General features: G+C 38.0%; 1 protein-coding gene across 21 annotated transcripts in view; it reads right to left on the bottom strand.

The window, feature by feature from the left end:
• Nucleotides 1–1,454: 1,454 nt before the first annotated feature.
• The window catches only part of Eph (Eph receptor tyrosine kinase), a 155,940-nt gene continuing 135,905 nt past the window's right edge, over nucleotides 1,455–21,489 (bottom strand). The window contains exons 4-17 of one of the 21 annotated variants that reach the window (XM_085657560.1): nucleotides 15,417–15,702; nucleotides 14,758–15,294; nucleotides 14,496–14,656; nucleotides 14,142–14,406; nucleotides 13,862–14,050; nucleotides 13,679–13,790; nucleotides 13,477–13,547; nucleotides 12,754–12,771; nucleotides 11,968–12,033; nucleotides 10,714–10,890; nucleotides 10,158–10,627; nucleotides 9,704–10,041; nucleotides 4,199–4,273; nucleotides 1,456–2,180 (exon numbers count right to left, since the gene is read on the bottom strand). In XM_085657560.1, coding sequence (XP_085513686.1) covers nucleotides 1,916–2,180; nucleotides 4,199–4,273; nucleotides 9,704–10,041; nucleotides 10,158–10,627; nucleotides 10,714–10,890; nucleotides 11,968–12,033; nucleotides 12,754–12,771; nucleotides 13,477–13,547; nucleotides 13,679–13,790; nucleotides 13,862–14,050; nucleotides 14,142–14,406; nucleotides 14,496–14,656; nucleotides 14,758–15,294; nucleotides 15,417–15,702 — 3,030 coding nt within the window. In that variant the 3' untranslated portion in view covers nucleotides 1,456–1,915. Of the gene's footprint in view, nucleotides 2,193–4,198; nucleotides 4,274–6,583; nucleotides 7,189–9,703; nucleotides 10,042–10,157; nucleotides 10,628–10,713; nucleotides 10,891–11,967; nucleotides 12,034–12,753; nucleotides 12,772–13,476; nucleotides 13,614–13,678; nucleotides 13,791–13,861; nucleotides 14,051–14,141; nucleotides 14,407–14,495; nucleotides 14,657–14,757; nucleotides 15,295–15,416; nucleotides 15,703–21,489 lie in introns of those variants that run through there. The other 20 variants (XM_035864400.2, XM_035864401.2, XM_035864404.2 and 17 more) reach the window with 20 other exon arrangements.

Consider the following 21,489-nt stretch of genomic DNA (forward strand, 5'->3'; position numbering starts at 1 on the left):
CGTAAAAGCAACAACACGATGACCATCATTTCTTTTTTTCTTTCTTTTTTCTTTCTTTTCTTTTTTTTTAAGCAAGTCGAGCAAACGTCGTCATGATTAGCAATTTATAAGCCATTCCTCACTAAAACTTTTCTAATTTTTTTTTTCTTCCTTCACCTTTCTTTATCGCTAAAAAAACAACATAATCGTTCTTACGTTACAAGAAAATAATACTTCGAATATAAACTCCTATGATCGTTTCTCTTCCTCATTGTTATATGTTCTCATTAATGGAATAAGGAAAGAGAATAAGGAAAGAAAAAGAAGAGGCAGCAGCAGCGAAATCAGTGAAGAAACAAACGTGAATGATCAAAGTACCTTATAACCATTTGTTCTAATTAATTAGTTAGACCGTTTGTCCGTAATACGTATATAAAAAGTACATGCGTATATACCAAAATACAAATATATATATTTATATATATATACATATACAAAAGTAAAAAAAAAAAGAAAGGCAGTGTTTTCTTACGACTGTCGATCCTTTGTATTCTTCTTTTTTTCATTCATTTATCATCAAATGGTGGTACTTTTATTGATTTACCATCAAAGTGGTACTCTTTTATCCGTTGTATGTAAACTCATTAGGCCGTACATTTTCATAGCTCGTATTATAAAGGATCCAGGATCACGCACGTTAAAATTATTGAAATTAAAACGAAAAAAACAAAAATAATAAAATGAGAAGAAAAAAAAATGAAAAATGGAAAGGAAAGAAAATATGATGGTCGAAAGAAGGGCGTCGCAATATTGTGGCGGGAAATTAAATGACAGATCCTTCGAAGAATTTTTAAGAATTATTATTATGGCGGATGTGCTTTCACGCGCGTACGTTCTCTCTCTTTCTTTCTCTTTATCTCTTTCTCTTTCTCTTTTTCGCTTTCTCAATTTTTCTCTTTTTATTCTTTTTATGCGAGGGAGTCAACGACGCAAAACGGCTTTTTAAGGCAGTGGATTGCATGCACGCTATTGCGGCTAGTTCCTGTCGCGTTTATATCAGTCTGATGATCTCGTGACGATTCATCGCAAGAACGAGGAATAAAGCGAAAGGATGCGCTCAACTTTTTTTTCCTTCGCGTATTTTCCGAAAGGAATTCGAATGAATTCGTTCTCTCTCTCTCTTTCCTTTTCCTTGCGAGCAATACAATCGTCCTTCATTATAGTTTTCGCTTAAATCCTCGTCGTATTATGTCAAGGACAAATCTTAATCGACGCCTACAGTATATATATATATATATATATATATATATATATATATATGTATGTATGTATATATATAATATACATATATGTACGTATATATATAATATATATAATATGTACGTATATATATAATATATATAATATGTACGTATATATAATATATATAATATGTACGTATATATAATATATATAATATATATAATATATGTACGTATATATAATATATATAATATATGTACGTATATATTTGTTCGAAGAGAAAAGATCCGATCGATACATCGATCGCCTTGGAATATAAATGGTTGGTAAGATATTTGCGGAGAGGCCAATTTTCTTTCTTTCTTATATTTTTTTTTCAAGCGGGACTACTCGCTGGAATGTCTTCCTAATTCTAATATCGAGAATTAAAATGTCAGGTCTCCGTCGAGAGAAAGAGGAAGTTGTCTCTCGTTATCACTCGACTTTGACTTCGTTTTCACGAACGCTCGCGAGACGAAGAGGAAAAGTTTGCTATCCTCTTTGAGAGGATGTCCATGATCCAGACCTGTCGTTTATAGAAAGCTGAAAATTCCTGCTTTCATGCAGGAGGACGATCGAGACACTCTCGTTTCTCTACCGAAAAGTTTGATTTCTTTCTTTTACCCTTCTTTCTTTCCCTCCATTTTTTCCTTTCCTAAACGAGAAAGCTCTGCGACGTGGCGGACATTTGCGCTCTTAACGCCGTCACACTGTTCATGATCTTCTTTTGATGACCGACCAGGGTTATACCAAGTGCGGTGAGTTCTTGAACGGTAACGCGAGCTGCTGCCTCCAACGTGGTCACTCCTGCCCTCTCGAAACTTTCAGCATATCGAGACATTTTGATCGAGGCCAACCACTCGCTGACCGAGGTCAACTGCGTCAAGTCCACCGCGTCCGGCGCCAGTGGATTGGTGCCCCTGTCAAGAACACTGCGTCAGATATATTGTGTTTCATTATTTTTTTTCTTTTGTTTTTATCGACTTTACTTCGTTCTCACTTACGATTTCCTTCCGATCTTTTTTCTGTTTGGTTTTCTTTTTTTTTTTCAACGCGTACGTATTTCTCGCTGATACAAATATTTTGATAGATCGTTCGAACTTTCTTTTAATATTTTTCTTTTTTATGGATATTTATGTCAAGAGAGATACGTTGTACTTCAGCAAGAAATGCGTACACGTTGAGAGAGGTAAAAGGTATCATATGGATATATGTATATATATATATATTTCTTTTAAGGTTGGGATTGTACAGATAGCAGCTAGAGTACTCTCTTTGATTCATGTTTTTTCTTTCTTTTTTATTTTTTTGTAAAATTTGCTATACTTGACATTAGGTTTTCAAACAAAGCCAGATCCCAGGATATTTCATATTGAGTGACTCTACCATAGAGTATCGCGATTGTTTTATCGCAAGATAATTTATCATTACCTATTACAAAATCTGAAAACTTACGAAACCGTACTGGGATCTGGCTGAGAGATCGGATAGAAATGAGAAATTTACTTTCTGATTTATGTACAAGGAATAGTAATACGTATGTGTATGTACAAAGTGTTCGATCAATGAAAGGCACACATACATACACGGCTAAGTTCAAAAGTTACACGAATTATACGGAATGTTTTCGCTCGTGCTTACGCTTTCGCGAAACGATAAGTTTCGTGATCGCGCTTGCGAAAGGCAAAATACATTCTGTCGTCGTTAAAAAACATTAACGGGTAAATTGCAAGGTTCTTAGGATATTTCTTGCTACAATGTCTAAGATAAATTCAAGTCGTTCGATTTATTTATTCTCTTATTAGGTTCTTAAAATGAATAAGGGGTGAGGTGGGGTGGGCTTAGATAGACACGTGACATAGGGTATAATAGAATAGATAGATATATGTATATAAAATGGATCTTAATTTCTAAATGGGAAATCCATATGTTTTTTTATATGTACATCTTTCGACAAAAAGGCTCAAACGCGTGTTATCAAATTATACAGTAATACAAAAAAGCATTAATTACAGCATTGTAAACTATATTACTTTTGTAACAAGATATTTACACGTTTGAATGTAAGAAAAAAGTGAAGCTATACATTATCAGTTAAGTCGGAGCCTCTTTGTGTTTAAATATTAGATATATCAATATTTTAATAATAATAAAAAAATAAAAATAATAATAATTATAATAGTACTAGTAATAATAATAATAATTTGAATGAGGAAAATAAATAATAATAATATTAATAATATTAATAATATTAATAATGATAATAACAACACAGTAATATTAATAATAAAAAAAAAAGAAGAAGAAGAAGAAGAATGTAAGTAATAATAGTAGTAGTGATAATAATAGTAATAGTAACAATAATGACGCTAATAGTAGTAGTAGCAATAGTAATAGTCGTAGTAGTAGTAATAATAGTAGTATTAGTACTGGGTAGTTATAGTAGTAATGATAATCATAATTAATAATAAGTAACAATATTATAACTAGTAATAATTATAATAATAATGATGATACGAGAAATATGGTAAACTGAGCGATTTAAATAGTCGAGCTTGAAATGGATGTATACGTGTGAATCGGGGGTAATAGTGCGTATGAAGCAAGCAGTGCGATACGAACTAAAAGGGTACAAGCATAGCAAATGCTGTCTCGTCTACGTGATAGAAATATCTGTTACGATTTCGACAAAGCGTAGAAAGCAAGGAAGCATCTTCTCGTTCTTCTTTTTTCTATTTTAGTCTTCTTTTCTCTCTCTCTCTCTCTCTCTCTCTCTCTCTCTCTTTTTAACTTTAGCACATAAAAAGAGTCAGTCTTTTTACTGTAATCAAAAAAAGAACTCTTTACGAGACTTCGTTGCTTCCCGCTTCATACGATTTTTTTATCTTTCTTATGGTTTTCGGCTATAGGAGAGACCGTTCTTGATATTTTTTTTTACCTTTTTCTCAAATGCACGTTGGAAGATGCCGATGTGGCGGGTGGGGGTGGGGGCGGAGCACCCCGTTCCCTGATTCTGACAATTGTTAGCATTTGTTAGTGCAATAGAGGTCACACTCGTGTGTGTTACTATTTGCAGTGTATTCGTGTTTTTTTTTTCTTTCTCGCGATACTTGTGGATTTTTTTTTCTGTTCTTGTTTTCTTTTTCTTTTTATTTGCTATGTGTACGTAAGTGTATGTGTGTGTATATGTTTTTTTTTATTTTTTTTTATTTCTTATAGACCGCCAATGATAGCTCTCAATTCGTAAGTCGCACTTTCATTCGTTCGTTTCCTCTTTCCACGTCTTTTATTTGAGAGTGATCTTGTTTGTGTATTATTTGTGTTTGGTTGTGTGTTTCTGTATAGGTGCATAATATATAGGACAGTGTGGTTGCGTGAACGAGGGATCAATTCAGGAAATAAACACAATATAAACGCGATCAATGTTACGATCGTACGAAAAAAATCGCGTATAATGTCCAGGATAGATCGTTCTGCCATTGAAACGCGTTAATATTATTTCTTTGTTTCTTTTTTTCTTTCCTTTTCTTTTCTTTTCTTTTCTTTTTTCGTTTTTGTCGAGCCGACATCGAAAAATTGATTGTCCGTTTTATCATTATTCGTAAACTTGATTCTTTACTACTCTACGTCGTCGATATCACATATTACGTTGAACTTTCGAGAAGTACGCTCGTACGAAAATGTGTGCAAAATTGAAGGGGGATGATAAACAGTGATTAACAGAAAATGAGGAATGGAGGAAAAAAAATAAATTTGCCAAATGGCAAAACATTTATGGCGAAGATTTATTCGCTTATCGATTATTATCGATTATCTATCTTTTCCGTCATTCTTTCTTATCGTTTACGTTATTTTTCCTAAGATGGTTGCCCATGTTTTTTCTCCCTTTTTCCTTTTAATATCTCAAGTATAAAAATACTATTCTAAAATGGTCGAACCGTTTCGCTCGCATGATTATAATATTGCTAATAAGTCTTTACGTTTTTGTTTTTACGTTAAAATCGATCGACGATATTACGTATGCATACATAAATATATATATATATATATATATATATATTTATAAATAATATATATATATATACATATATATAACGTCATATGTATACGTGTATTCAATACTCGCGTTTGTAATAATACATTTACGTATATAATATGCGTTCACCACTAAATATAGAATTTGAAAAAGATCGTGAAAGACTATCGTTAATCGCGTACGCGTCGTCTTGTCTCTTTCATCTAAGCTCGCGATGTTACGTTCTACGTTTAGCTATTCGTTGGTTCGATTCGTCCTCTTTTATATAAAAGCTTTTTTATCTTCTTTCTTTTCTATTTTCTTTCTTTTTTCTTTTCTTTTCTCTTTTTTTATTCTTTATTTTATACTATTTACCTTTCTTAAACTGCAAGATGATATATTTATTGTTTTCGGACTCTTCGCGATCTCGCATGATTCAATGGCCGACGAACCCACTGTTACCTAACGTGATGTGCTATAAATGTTTATCGGTAAGATTACAAATGTCCTATACAATGTGTTGCTCGAAGTGAAAAAAGATCGCCGTATATTGACAGTACACATACGTGAACGTATATATATATATACATATATATATATATATTACGTGTTACGTATATATATCCGTGTATAATGAGTAATAAAACTGTGCCTGTAATTTATAGTTGAAATAGTCGAGGTCCGGAATCGCGTCTACTCGATAAAAAACGCTCGTCTCGCGAAAGGAACAAATGGCTGAAACCCGTATAGAATGGTTCACTCAGAAGAAACGTGCGGGAACGCGAAAGAGTATCATGAAAACATATCCTCCTTAAATCGTTCTAATCTGAAATGATTATTATTATTATATACGCTCTATTATGTCAATGGTATTGATCGATACGAGATGATATATATTAGCGAAAGAAGCTAAATAGATCTAATGCTTGAACGAACAATACGATAAAATATGAAATTATAGTAATAATAATAATAATAATAATAATAATAATAATAATGATAATAATAATAATAATAATAATAATAATAATAATAATAATAATAATAATAATAATAATAATAATAATAATAATAATAATAATCATAGTAACAATAATAATAATAATAATAATAATAATAATAATAATAATAATAATAATAATAATAATAATAATAATAATAATAATAATAACAACAATAATAATAATAATAATAATAATAATAATAATAATAATAATAATAATAATAATAATAATAATAATAATAATAATAATAATAATTATAATAATAATAATAACTAATAATAATAACTAATAATAATAACTAATAATATTAAATTCGTCATCTACGGCTCTCGATTTATATATCTATATCTATATCTATATATATATATATAGATATATGGTTTTATATACTATATAATCTCGGATAAAATCGACAACTATTAATCGAAAACGACGATCGTAATATAGACGTATGTATGGATGTATATATATATACAAGTTTAGGTAGGCTATAATATATAATATCAATTAGATCCCTTTAGTGAGCGGGAATAGAATATAGGAAATTATTATGAGAAATCGGTGGGGGAAAATGGAAGTCAACCAAAGTGAGTGAAGGGAACCCAATTGGGATATGTTAGAGGTGGTTGATGTGGCAGTGCGTGTGTTGCTGCGTGTGTGTGATAGTGTAGGCTACGGGCGGCTCCTGGTGGCATTACTGGAACGGCAATCGTTGACTGGGCCTGATGGGCCTGATGACCGACCACGTCTACGGGGAACGGTCCCGTTGTGGGTGCACCTGGTACCGGAGCAGCCGCCGAGGCAGCCGTGGCAGCCGCCGTGGCAGCAGCCGCCGCCGCCGCTGCTGCGGCCTGGGCGGCAGCCGTATGGCTTGTGACATAGTACGGATTGTGTGCGGGCGGCCTCACGCTGTTGTTGTTGTCACGTTGCGAACGTAGTAGGTAGCGAACGTAGTGGATGGTAGTAGTTGTCGTAGCAGTTCGTAGTCGGGTACCAAAGACACCACAAAACCAAAACCACAAAGAATTAGCCCAGAAAAAAAGGGTGCTGGCCTGCCGGAGATAGATAGGTACGAAAGAGAACTTATACTTGGGAATCGGACAGAGATTGACGAAGGCAGATAGAAAGAGAAAGAGAGAAAAAAAGAGGGAGAGAAAGAGAGAGAGAGAGAGAGGAACAGAGAGAGATAGAGAGAGAGAGAGAAAGAGAGAGAGAGAGAGAGAGAAAGAGAGAAACAAAAAGTTAGTACGAGAGGAATCAAGGATTTCCCATTTTGGCCTGCGTTCAACGTGTTCCACGATGCTTCTACTTTTAACCGCGTCGACGGAGATAAAGGTAATTTACGTTTTTGATTATTTTTATGATTTTGAGACAAAATATCGTTGATAATAGTTATGCCTCAAAATTGATATGATTTATTTCCAAGTTAATTACGTATGAAGTTAAGATGATCTTAAAATCAATTTTAAGAGAACAACGTCACGAAGAAAATAAAAGATTAGGTTTTATATTCTGATGAGTTAATATCATTGCTGGATAGAAAGAATCCAGGTTGGCGAACCGTGGAAAAGTTTGTTACTCTATCCCCGTTCACGCGTTAGGCAGTAGATAGCAAGCTGGGTCGAGGAGGGTTTTAAGGGTTTTAGAAAATTGGGAACGGTCGAGGATCTACAGAAATGATAAGCGCCAAAAGCGACAAAAGCTTTCTGAAAAGCCACCGCAGTATAACGCGCGCTAGTTTTTTGCTTTTTGATTTTTTCTTTTTCTTTTTTCCTTCTTTTTTCCGCTTTCTTTTAACTCGTTACCGTTTTTTTCTTTTCCTTTTTCTCTTTTCTTTTTTTTCTTCTTGAGTCGCGAAAGAAAAAAATATATCCCGTAAAAATAATGACGTAGACTTTCGTCCATAAATTAATTTTCCTCCCGGCTGGCAGGTAACAACGCTGTGGAGAAACTCGAAGTTTTTCTTTGGAAGGTTTGGAGAGGAGCAAGCGAAGAAAAGAGAATTGAAGCTATTCGAAGACGCGTTGTGAAAAGATACTTCGTGCACAAAACTCGCGAAGGTGTCACGTTCGAAAATTGTGTGTGTCAAAACGTAAGAAAAATGCGGAAGAAGTTTTTCAACGGCAATAACGTCGTCGGCGACGGCGACGGCAACAGCGACGGCGGCGACGACGACGACGACGACGATAGCGACGACGGCGACGGCGCAACGACTTCGATTAATTTTACGTGACGTTGAAAAAATCTGCGAAAGGTTTGAAAAGAAGGATACGATATATTCGCGAATGTTGAAAAATTAATTTTGAAGAGATCGATTTCCAGAAAAATCGTGGAAAGTTGCAGCCGCCGTCTCTTGTAGAGAAGTGATCAGAGTATTACATATATATATATATATATATAAAAAGAAAAAAAATAAGAAAGAATAGAAAACAAGAGAAGGTGCAAAATGAAAGGTGAGAAAAACAGTCCAGTACGTACGACCCGCTTCCAGTAATGCCAATCAGGTTATTCGAGATATTATACGACGATTCCTCGTTCACAGAAAATGAGATAGACAGAGATATACGTATGCGCACGACGCCAGTTCGGTTAGCACATCACATACACACGCATATCATCGTTCTAACTCGTGTACGAGAGTGTGTGCTTAATTATGAGCGTTTTAACATCGTGTATAAAATGAGCGCCATATCAAAGCCCATTCTAACAGCGTATGTGGAGAGCACAGAGAAATAGAACAGAGAGCGGCGTGATGAGCTTCTTAAATATTTTCGCAAGAAAAAAAGAAGAAAAAAAAAAAAAAGAAAAAGTTCCAAAAAGATACAACGGAAAATATTTTTAGCTGACGAGAGAGAAATTAATTTATGGACACGAAGTGTGACTCGCTTGGCATGCGACATGATTTATGTTAAACGATGACAGACGAATGACTGGACGGAAGGAAGAGAAAATTGCAAAACTGTGGACAGAGAGAAAAAGAGGGAAATAGAGATAGAAAGAAAGAGATGACGGTTTCCTCTTAACCCGCTCTCTCTCTTTCACCCTTTTTCTATATGTATAAAAAAGGCTTTTTTCACGGCTCTTAACGTCCACAAAGTTATTCAATTTTATTCATCGTACTTCCGGCGAGTCGTTCGTTCATATGATGAAGGCGAAAAATTATATTTGCTAACACTGTCCGTAGTACGTTATATGTGATTATTATTTCGCACTATACATATATCGAATATATGTACGTGTATTACATAACATGTATAAATCGAGTCCCTGAGATAAAATAGTAGTTTTTCTCCGGCGAGCGATCGACTGTTTTACTGGCGATAAATGAAAGTCCGATAATTTGTCAGTTGTGAATCAGAACGCTAGTTAATCGTTTTATCAATTTATATTAACGCGATATAAATAGATTGAAATAGGTTTTTACCTGTTCTGGGCGATTTTCCTCAAAGTATCCGGACTCCGTATGAGTTTATCCAATGTCTGAGTAAGATTGGCGAAGGTAGGCCGATGAGTTCGTTCTTTCTGCCAACAGTCGAGCATTAACTGATAGATTGCTTCGGGACAGTCCATCGGTGCTGGAAGTCTGTATCCTTTTTCGATCGACTTTATCACATCTTGGTTGGACCAATTCCAATATGGTCTCTCGCCGTAGGACATGACTTCCCAACAAACGATGCCCATACTCCAGACGTCGGAGGCGCTAGTGAATTTACGGAATGCTATTGCCTCTGGTGCTGTCCATCGTACCGGAATCTTACCGCCCTAATTTTAACCAACAAGATGACATACATAATTATGTATATATACATATATTTAGTAGTATCAATTATCGATACTACTCGTAAGAAAAAGTTTTCCTTTATTCGATCTAGACGTACCCTGGTCGTATATGCGCCCTCTGTCGCGCTTTCAATCTCTCGGCTCAGTCCAAAATCAGCTATCTTACAAACCAGAGCAGCATTCACTAGGACATTCCTTGCCGCGAGATCACGATGAACGTAATTCATTTCAGCGAGATACTGCATACCACTGGCTATACCACGTAACATACCGACCAGCTGAAGCACTTGGAATTTACCGTCGTTCGCTCGAAGAAAAGTGTCCAAACTTCCGTTCTCCATGAATTCGGTGATGATCATCACTGGATTGCTCTTTGTCACGACACCCTGAAGGAATATCACATTGGGGTGCTCAAATTGACCCATTATCGAGGCTTCCGTTAGAAAGTCGTTCCGTGCTTTGTCAGCAGAGCCAGGTTTCAGTGTCTTTATGGCCACGTCGATTTCAGTTCGACCATCCGGTGGTAGTTTCAATTTACCACGACAAACGTCTCCGAATTCACCACCACCTATAAAGTATTGAATCATAGTTTAATATTTACATGTGTATATCAAATTACGAATGAATAGAACGAATAAAACAATTTCAATTTACCGATTATGGCCTCTATCGTGATATATCCAGCGTCAATCTCTCTAGCAAATTCTCGAACAGCCTGATTTGGATCTTCGTAGGTGTGAGGATCAACGTAGCTTCTAGCACCGGTTCCACCTGTACCTCCAGCACCCGTTCCGGTTACTCCCACTGCAGGCGTGAACAGCGGCGTCGTCACTGCAACGTCACGAAAACAGAGTTCATTATATTAAGATGGGGGTCGGTGTGTGTGTGTGAAATTTAAACGGAACTCTTTCAACATTATTTTCATCCCGTAAACACTCGCACACCTTTGTTTTGTTTGATTTTATTACTTTTTCTTTTTTTGCCCCGCGATCCACCAAAACGAAATTTCATAATATCCACATAACAATGCAAACAAAAGAAAAAAAAGACCAAACGCTCAGGATATTCGATAATTCGTTTTAGTTTTGTTTTCTTTTTTACTTTTGTAAATTCTTTATTTTTTTCTTTTTTACAAAGAAACAAAACTCATCGAATCGAGCTCTTTTTTTTTCTTTTTTTTTTTAATGAACTAATTCACATGCCAGCACCATAATCATGTTGCATGCCTGGACATTGAATTGTTTCTCAAGTACGATGCATCCGACTCGTTTAATACTATATTGGTGTTTGTCTTATCGGATGGCGGATGTCTCCGGGTCTATACTCTTTTAAAATAATCTATAGAATGGTAAATATCGCTGGTCTTGTTTCATTTCTCTCTCTCTCTCTCTCTCCCTCCCTCTCACTCGTTCTTCCTCTTTCTCTCTCACTCTCCCTCTCTCTCTCTCTCTCTCTTTCTCTCTCTCTCTCTCTCTCTCTCTCTCTTTCTGTAAATCGATATAAACCCAGTATACATCCGTCGTTTCTTTATAGAATATTACAGAAAGGAGATATGATAGAGTCGGTCATCGGTGAAGAAAAGTGACAAAAAGATAATCAGAACACGATGCACAACGTTTTGAGATACCAGAAATGATGCATGCTCTACACTCGATACGTTCTATATTCTAGGAATGGCGAGAAGAGAAAAAATAACTTCTGTTGGTTGGACGATAAAAGCGAAACTCTTGCGAAACTAACGTATGTATATCCCTGAGCTCAAGCCGTGATCGATATGTGTACGTATTTATATACGTACATATGTATATATAGGTATGTTGTCGCGAAGAAGAGAATAGAATAAAATTTACGGATTTACGAGCGGTGATTTCGATCAAGATTCTTTAGATTTGCTGGCAAAGCACTTACGCGACGACTTGCTCTTGTTGTTGGTGTGGGTTGTCACAATCGGTGAACTGTCCATTTTGCAGTGCACTGTGAACAACACAACAACCAACACACTGATTGACAAACAGCAAAAAAAAGAAAGCAACTGCGGGTCTTTGGAATGATGAAAATTCGAATGACGCGCTCGTTTTTAATTATCATTACTATTATTATGATTATTATTATTATTATCATTGTTGTTATATCGAATGATAATGGATCTATGAGACGAAAACAAACGCTAATAACGACGATTTTCTCAGAGAAAAATATATTTCATTTTGATTTCGCTTCGGTTTCTCACGAACGTATTACGAAATATACAGAGAAACGATAGAAGTACGTAATCGTCAACATCCAACGATATACGTAACATCAATACGACTAATACTCATGCAAAACGTATAAAATGAAAAAAGAAAAAGAAAAAAAAAGAGAAAAAAAAAACAAAGAAAACGATGCAAGACACACATACGCAAGCAATTAACGACGGACGCTCGCATACTTCCGTTTAATGTAACGAAACGAACCGATCTAGGAATCGGTGTGAATTTGTTTCGTTTTATCTGTTCAACGAATCTTTGTCGAACGGAAGTACGCGTGCAGTCGTTTCTACGCTATAAAATTACTAACGTCAAAAGATGCATGTACTATGTAAAGTATATACGGGGGGTGCAAGAAAGTAAAATCTATACAAAAAAAAAAATAAAAAGAAAACGAAAATCCTAAAGAAGAAAAAAAAAACTTGAGGTGTTGGAGAAGACTTACTGTAGGTCACAACTAGTCCTGTAGTAGCAGGCGATTGTGTACATTGTTTCATTGGGTTTTTTCATGGATTTTTCATGGAGGCAGGTTCGATAGATTAGGGGAATCGCACATGAAAAGAAAGAATCGAAAGAATTTGGTTAGAAAAATTATTACATCGTCTACAGGCCAAATCGTTGTGTCAAATTTGGTCAGAAAGCGATCGTGTCTCTCACTGTACGTCCTCCACAAAAAAAAGAAAGGATGAGGACATCGGAAGAGCCCGACTGCCTTCTTTCTCTCTTCTTGCTTCTTTTTTTTTCTTTCTCTCGATTTCGCAGTCTCTCTACCGCTCTTCTCTTATCTCTCATTCTCTCTCTCTCCCATTCTCTCACACATTCTTATCTCTGACATTCTCTCTCGCACACACACACATATGTACACATTCTCATTCTCGCAAAAAAAGACCATACTAGAAAATATACTAGATGTTCAGTGACAAGACATTATCGTAAGGGGGTTTGTATACAAGGGGTGTTTGAAAGTGGATTCTTTTTAATACTTGCTGGTTCTAAATGGGTCAGTGGTTTCAAAATGTATTAGTCACAAGACATGAGGGCGCAGTGAGACAACTATGATAGTGACAGAGAGGGGGTTGGAGGGCAGGGGTAGGGGGTATGGTAGCGATAATAAATTTGTAAATAGAATGGAAAGAAGTTGGAGCCGTCTGGCGAGCGATAAACGTACCTTCGCCGTTTCTGTATTCCAAGGTGTCGCAATCGCTCGGCTGTTTCTTGTTACACTCGTCTGAGGCCCTGCTGCATCGAAATTGCATTATATGAGTCGAGTCGAGTGAAGCGTATGGGTTTAAATGTAAAGGGTTTCTGTGAAGAGGTTCTTTCTTTTAAAAAAGAGAAGAAAAAAACGATATTTTAAGCGATTCGATTACCTTCTCAGGAAGAGAACGGTCATGACGATGATGATAACAAGAAGGACGACAACTGCAACTACTGCACCGGCAATTATTCTGACTTGCATATTGTCATCTTCTCCGACATAATCTAAAATAATAATCGTATTATGTCATAAAGAGAGTTCAATCGATAAGATACAAGATTCTACGTGTCGTTACCGAGTCCCATCGCATGCGGTGTCTTTTTGTAGATAACAGGAGTATATTCGCCCCAGCCACGTGTGGTTTTAGCTCGAACCTGAATCGCGTAATCCGTTGCTGGTTTTAGGCCTTTAAACGTGGCAGAGAGATCTGAAGTTTGGATCACAGTGGCGTTAATGGCATCGTCGAAGCGCGGATAACACCTCACTGTAAGTATTGAAAGTTTTAATAAACGATTTTCGTTCTATTATCGATAAATTTAAATCGTTAATGAACAAAGAGAAACTCGTACGATTACCTTCGTATCTCTCGACGTGATCGCTATCCCCACCTACTTCCGTGACCGGTGCATCCCAACTAATGCTCAGCTCAGAACTTTTGACGCTCGTGATTCTAACATTGCTCACCAAACTCGGTACACTCGCTTCGGTAGTGACCGTGATGTCCACGTATTCCGACTTACCAGCCTGTGCGGACACACCATTTTCGGCGAACACTTGGAAACGATAAGTCGTGACAGCATTTAAGCCAGTGATCGTGATTTTCGTATCGTTGAAGATCTCCTTAAAAGAACAAACGAAAAAGCGTTTTAACGAAACAAACGAAAAGAAAATAATAAAAATTTTAAGTTTCAATCGTCTCAACGGCTTACCGTGTTAGGTATATATTTGACACCCATACTGCAAGCATCGCAAACGACCCTATACGTTGTGTCGGTCCTACCACCGAGTTTGTGCGGTGCGTTCCACGAAAGGATCACCGTCGATTGGTCCACAAAATTGACGGTTAAGTTCTGAGGCGCCGACGGTGGTTCTGGTAATCAGAAAGATAGGAAAAGGGTGTAAAGAAAAAAAAAAGAAAATAAAAATAGTAAAAAAGAACAATCAACAGAATTGAACTGGATCAAAACTTACGCGTGCAAGGCATTTTCTTGGGATCATCAGTAGCTCTGTAATAATCGGCATCGCATCGGCATTCGGTGACAGCCTGATCGGTCGATTTGCTATGAGTAGGACACAGCTCGCAGTTGTGGGGTCCAGCCTCGTGCTTGAATCTACCGATTGGACACTCGATGCACTGCTGCTTTTCAATGTCCGCTTGGTAACCAGGTTTGCAATGACATCCACCACTTGGTAGATACCATTTACCATCACCCTTGCAAAGGAACGTCGGTGTCTCGATCTTAACGGCATTCGCGACGCAGGTGCCGATCGTTTGTTCGACCAAGGCAACTTCGCGGCCGGTTGGTGTCGCCGGAAAATGAGCGAAGTTCACCGAGATTTCCGGACAGCTAATGTAATAAACCTTTATAGCGAGAAGCGAGATGCAGGCACCTTGATCACGGAAGGCAAAGTACACGCCCTTCTTCGTAACTGGTACGGATTTTATTTCGGTGTTAATCACCACTTCCGTATTCGTGTTGAATCTACCCTCGCCAGCGGCTATTCGTCCTGAAACGTTATAATAACATGATGTTATTTTTTATTTATGTTCTTTTATTCGATGATGATTAATTGACGTTAACATTAACGGATATTAGAAATCATTCGTCGATTATTTTTGATTGACTTACCAATGAGTTTATAACTGTCCGGCTCCCATGGTGGTGGCTCTTTCGTAGCAGCGTCAAACTCGTAGTAGAGAAGACTGAATGTCTCCTTGCAGCTAAGAGCATTTCCAGGGAACAACGAGCAGTCTCGTGTCGTGAATTTGATTTCTATGTACATGCGATTCGCCGGACCCCTCTCGATGAACGGCGTCCAGAGCCAATTGTTCACGTTGTTGTAAGCAACGTCGCAGACGACGTAACTCCGCCAATTGATGCCCTTGTCGAAGTTTGTGAATGACTCTTCCACCCACTGCAAGTAACGAACGAAAGTGTCCTTAATTATCGAACTCCGTTCTCCGATGTAAACAACTTCTATCTAATTGCGTGGAGTACCACGTTGGTACTCCTCTCTCTCTCTTAGTCCAATGACGGATTAAGGACGCATGACGGAAGGAACAGCGACCTCTTCTCGTCGACTATTTTTGGAACACGACTCGCAATCACGAAATCGTCAAACGAATCAGACCGTATTAAGTCCTTAGCGAACTTCGTTTTCGACTCCTACGACTTCCCACCTCTCTCTCTCTCTCTCTCTCTCTCTTTCTCTTTCTCTTTCTCATTTTGGTTTGTTTGGTTCTTTTTGCCATCCGTTTGCGCTTCTACGTGCTGTGCTCCGCTGAGCGCAAATTTAACATCGTGCAAACAGTAAATCGCGTTTGTACTTGAAGGAATTCCACAAACTCATTTCAAATACTCCTATGAAATTTCATTGAAAAGTTTCTCGTTCAAATTCGACGAGTCCATTAACAATTAATTGCAAGCAGTCTGTTCTCGTTCGTTTCGATCGATTATCACGATTTGATGGAATGACTCCCGCGTTCTCGGGAGGAAATACTTACACAAAATAAGAACAACAGATTCTGTGCTTGAAAAAAAAAAAAAGGAAAGACAAAAATAAAAAAAAAAAGAAAAAGAAAAATAAGATTTACAATGGACTATTAGAAAATAGGGCCACGGAGAAGGGGAAGGCTTCGTCATGCTGTTGAGAGAACGTACGTAACGTACACGTATAACTTCAATCGATATTGCGAAAGAACACAACGAATCGGTTTCCTTTCTCAAAGGAGGACGCAAGAATCTTGGCCGTTTTTTAGCATTCGCTTTTAAATATACGATAGAGAAATGCTTTCGACGGATTTCTCACCTCGTAAATATCTACACATGTATATATATGTATATGTATGTTTGTATATACGTACGTACGTACGTATGACCTATTTTTTCACGAAATGGCAGGAAATAAAGAAAGAAAGAATGAAAGAAAGAGAGAGAGAGAGAGAGAGAGAGAGAGAAAGAAGGAGAAAAGATTTCACTTCGATAATCTATTAGCATTGAAATATCGAATATATCCATGACGATACCAAAAATGTATTTACAAGGACGCGTATATTTTCCCGCGTAAACATAAGCAAGATTTACCCTCCTTGGATCGCGAGTCAGCATCGAGTGAAATCAGCTTTTCTCGAATCCTCGGATTCCCCGAGGCGTATCCCGCGCAAAACGGGTTTTACGGTCGCTTTGCGGAAGAGACTGCGAGTTCTCGTAGTCAGCAAACGGGCTTCTTCTCGTTTCCTTTTCGAAAGAAGGAAAGGGGGAAAGTCTTTGGCTCAGGGACTACCGCAGTTGGGATCTTGTCTCAGATTCGAGGATCAAGCTTCGTCGATTTAGTTACATATATATATCTACGAATGTATTTATATATATGTATGTATATAGACATACATATAAACTTATACATATATAGGTATATAGGTATTCTAGGGTTTGCTCGAGGACTGCGCTTGCTTCGATATCCCTGCGTTATCCTTGATCCTTCCTACCCTTTGCGAGAGAAAGAGAAGAGAAGATAGGTCGTCGACTTGCGACAAACAGACCGCAAGGAATTACCGGCGCGCGTTACCATTAGTTTTATTGCCTCTCCTTCGCTCGAGCTCGTCCCGAGAGAGACCGCAAAAAGTTCCGGCCGAGCACAAGAAGGATCCGTCCTCCTCACTCGTCGTCTTCGTCCGTTGTCATTGTCGTCCTACTCTTCGCTTGTCGTCTCCTTCGATACGCTGTATATTCGTGAGAGAGAAAGAGAGAAAGAAAAAAAAGATGGCGAATCGAGGAGGCCAAGCCTACTCCCGTACCGAAGATTTCCTCTCGTGAATGTCTTTCCGGCAGGGAGGCCGTAATAAATTCCTTCTATGGTTCCACGCTTACGCGAAGAAATTATTGCGGAGTCCATGAGGGAAAGAAGGAGGTAGAAAAAAGATGATGCTTCTTTTTGCTTATTCTCTTTTTCTTTCTTTTTCTTTTTTTTATTTTCTTCTCTCTCTTTCTCTTTCTCTCTCTCTCTCTCTCTCTCTCTCTCTCTCTCTCTCTCTTTATTTAGGATACGAACAAACGGGAAAAGGAGAGAAATGAGATCCCTCAGCGCCAGGATGCTATATTATTCCTTAACGACTTTCTTTGTGCTTCTTACTACTCTATGACGATAACGAAAGGTTTCTACGCTCGCAAGGAATCGTCTATTCGAAGGCATCTTCAAGCTCGAACGGGTTTAAGAAAATCTTTCACGGATCGTGAAGAATCTTCGTTGCGAATCGTTCTCTCTCTCTCTCTCTCTCTTTTCTCTCTCTCTCTCTCTCTCTCTTTTCTCTTTCTCTCTCTCTCTCTCTCTCTCTCTCTCTCGTAAGATTATATTTTCATCACTATCATCGATTCGAAGGATCGGTGTCGAACTCCCATCTTGATCGACGTTTAACACGCCGTCGGCGATCTTTCATTTTTGTTTCTCGTGAATCTCTTTCTCGGTAAATAGATACGAACTGCCGATTTAGAACAAAGGCAATAAGCCGCAACAGTATTGTTCTTTTATAAAAGAAGAGGGAGAAATAAGAGAGAAAGGAGAGACGGAGAACTATCTTATTTTATTATCATCCGACACGCTAGATCCTTTTATGGAGTTGGATGAAGAGGATTGGAAAGGAAGGAAGAAAGAAAGGAAGGAAGGAAGGAAGGAAGGAAGGAAGGAAGGAAGGAAGGAAGGAAGGAAGGAAGGAAGGAAGGAAGGAAGGAAGGAAGGAAGGAAGGAAGGAAGGAAGGAAGAGGCAAGCTTGCTTAACTCAAGGTTAAGAAAACTTCTTAAGTATATGAAAAAGAGAGAAAGAGAAACGGAAAGAGATAAAAAGAGAGAGCGAGAGAGATGGAGAGAGAGAGAGAGAGAGAGAGAGAAAAGGCGACGACGAAAGAAAAAACAGAAAGGGAAAGGTTGTCCTCGATAACAATAGCTCCTAGGTGAAAATTCTCTTCTTCTCTACCCTTGAATCACGCAAACTGCGTCTAAGTGTGCGCTTAAAGTTACCAGCTTAAAAGAGGTAGAGTCGAAAAGCTTGAGAGTAAGAAAGAAAAGAGTATAGAAAGAGATAGAGATAGAGATAAAGATAAAGATAAAAAGAGAAAGAGAGAGAGAGAGAGAGAGAGAGAGAGAGAGAGAGAGAGAATAGTTAAGGATGGCAGAAAAAGAATTCTCTATGCCCTATCTTCCTCCCTCTCTTTCTTTCTTTCCCTCTCTGTCTTTCCTTCCTTCTCATCGTAATATTGCCACCATAATCGCAATTCCGATGGTGTAGCCGTCCCCCCAGTGAAGCGTGGAGGGTAGAGGAACTACGAGAAGACTACGCGGAGGCTGCGTCTGGGGTGGACGAACTTTTAGTCTACTGGAGGGGTTGTTCGTGGATCTTAATATATATTGAGCTCTCGTGCACACTCCACCCCTTGCGTCCTTGGGGCGACTTGCTCTTGGTGGTGATGGTGATGATGGTTGTGATAGTGGTAGTAGTAGTAATAGTAGTAGTAGTAATAGTAGTAGTAGTAATGCCACCACCCTCTATCTTTTCCTCATCCCCCTTCCCCTTCTCTTTCTTCGGCTTCAACCAACACCAACTCATCCCCTTCATCACCAATAGCGTTGCACCGGCAGGCACGTAGATTCTCCTCGTCGAGGTAGGTACTACGTGCGTGTTCGCTACAGGTCGTTTCATAACGAACCCCGGAGACAGGTGCTGACTGGAAGTGGAAGCATGGAAGATTAATACCCGCTCTTAATTCACCACGGAGCTTCTACGTTCTCGCCTTCGACTTTTCTCGCCTCGTGATCTCTTTTTTTCTCTCTTTCTTTCTCTGTCTCTCTTTCATTTTCCTCTGTTTCTCTTTCTTTCTCTATCTCTATCTATATCTCTCTATCTCTCTTTAGACGCACAACTTATTTCGAAGCTGTTATTGCTCTGGGAGTCTCAAGCGTGTTATGTAATAACAATAGCAGCGATACTCTTTCAGAGGAAATCATGAGAAACTTCCTTCAGTTTCTCTACCTTTTACTTCTTTCGCACGGAGGAAATGAGAATCATCTCTTCGAATGATCATAAGGAATCGTGTATTTTATATATATATATACATATATATATATATATATATATATATATATATATATATGAAATATATATACATAACAGGGTATAGAAGAGCAAAGTAAAGATTTATAAGCGGATATCTTAATTTTCTTTCTTCTTTTTCTCTTTTTTTTTTTTTCGTTTTTTTTTTTTTTTAGATGAGAAATTAAAAGGAAAACAACCTCGACAATTATTTCCAAGAAACGGCATAATTACAGAAAATTATTTGTAGAGTTATTTTGTTCGGTATGTTTTTCCTTTTTCATACGATCGTTTTTTTTTACGCAGAAGTATATATATATATATATATATACACACACACACACACACACATACATACATACATACATACATATGTACATAACATATCTTTCTATTTCTCTCTCTCTCTAACTTTTATCTTTTTTTCACCTATGAAAAATGGTCCATCGTAGTGCTCGAACCTGATGTTCTCACAGGACTCGTCTCGCCGCATTAGAAGCCGAGAGACTTGTTCGAAGAGACAACAAAAAAGAAAAGTCAGGTTTATCGCCCGAAGAGGAGGGATTCTAGCGCGAGATCGGAGTAATTCGAAGAGAATAGGACGTGGAAGAAGAGAATGGAAGGTTGTTTTGAAGCGGCTGGTAGTCGAGCGCGTCAGTAGACACACGCACGGAGAGGGTGCACATCACGCACGAGCAAGTGCACATATGCGAGGGTAACTCTCTTGCAGACCTTCCTCTCTACCTTCCATTCTCCCTCTATCTCCTTTCTCTCTCTCTGTAACAGGAAGGGACGCATCGACACCGTTCGTCGATCGAAAACTTTGTGTAACCGTTTATTTGGCACCCTACCTTCGTACCTACATTTTCATTCAACACATAATCTACCTACACATACGCACACACATATATACAAGAATACAATATAATTGTTTCTCTCTCTCTCTCTTCCTCTCTTCCTCTCTTTCTCTCTTTCTCTCTTTCTTTCTTTGTGTTCATGTGTGCATGTATACGTATACACAAGTTGGTTATATATAAAGTATTATTTCCTTGCGGAGAATCCAAGGTTCGGGAGGAGATTGTGGATATGGGGGTTGAGGGAAATGGCATTTAAGGAGCATTTCCACGGTTCTCAGGCGTTAACTGAGATTCTTCCTCGCGCGAGTAAACGCGAGTTACGAGAAGTCGTTGCCAACCTCGAATGATCGAGGGTGAGACGATAAGAGAAGCACGTCGAGAACCGAACTTGAACCCCTCGCTCCCTTTAGTCCCTTCCTTCTTCCGAGAATTCAGGGATTGGATGCGTCTTATAAGACCAGCGCGCGTTCGTCTGAGGAATTTATTTCAGGATTATTCGACAGGAGAGAAAAAGAGATAAAACATAAGAAGGGCAGTATCTTTTCTTTTTCTTTATCTATCTATCTCTTTTTAACGAAAAACGGTAAGGAAAAATCGTTCCGTTCTTCGTGAACACCGAGAAAGCAATTTCCAGGGGCCAGATTTATGATCATAAGATCGACTCCACTGAGAGATCAAGGAAAATTCGAATCTGACGCGGCTCGATACCTACGACGCGACGTTTTTATTTCTTGCCCGTCAAAGTCTCGCACGCGATACGATTTC

Source organism: Vespa mandarinia, chromosome 6, assembly GCF_050613455.1.
Source record: "Vespa mandarinia isolate Hongniang chromosome 6, ASM5061345v1, whole genome shotgun sequence".
In the NCBI taxonomy this organism is placed as follows: domain Eukaryota; kingdom Metazoa; phylum Arthropoda; class Insecta; order Hymenoptera; family Vespidae; genus Vespa; species Vespa mandarinia.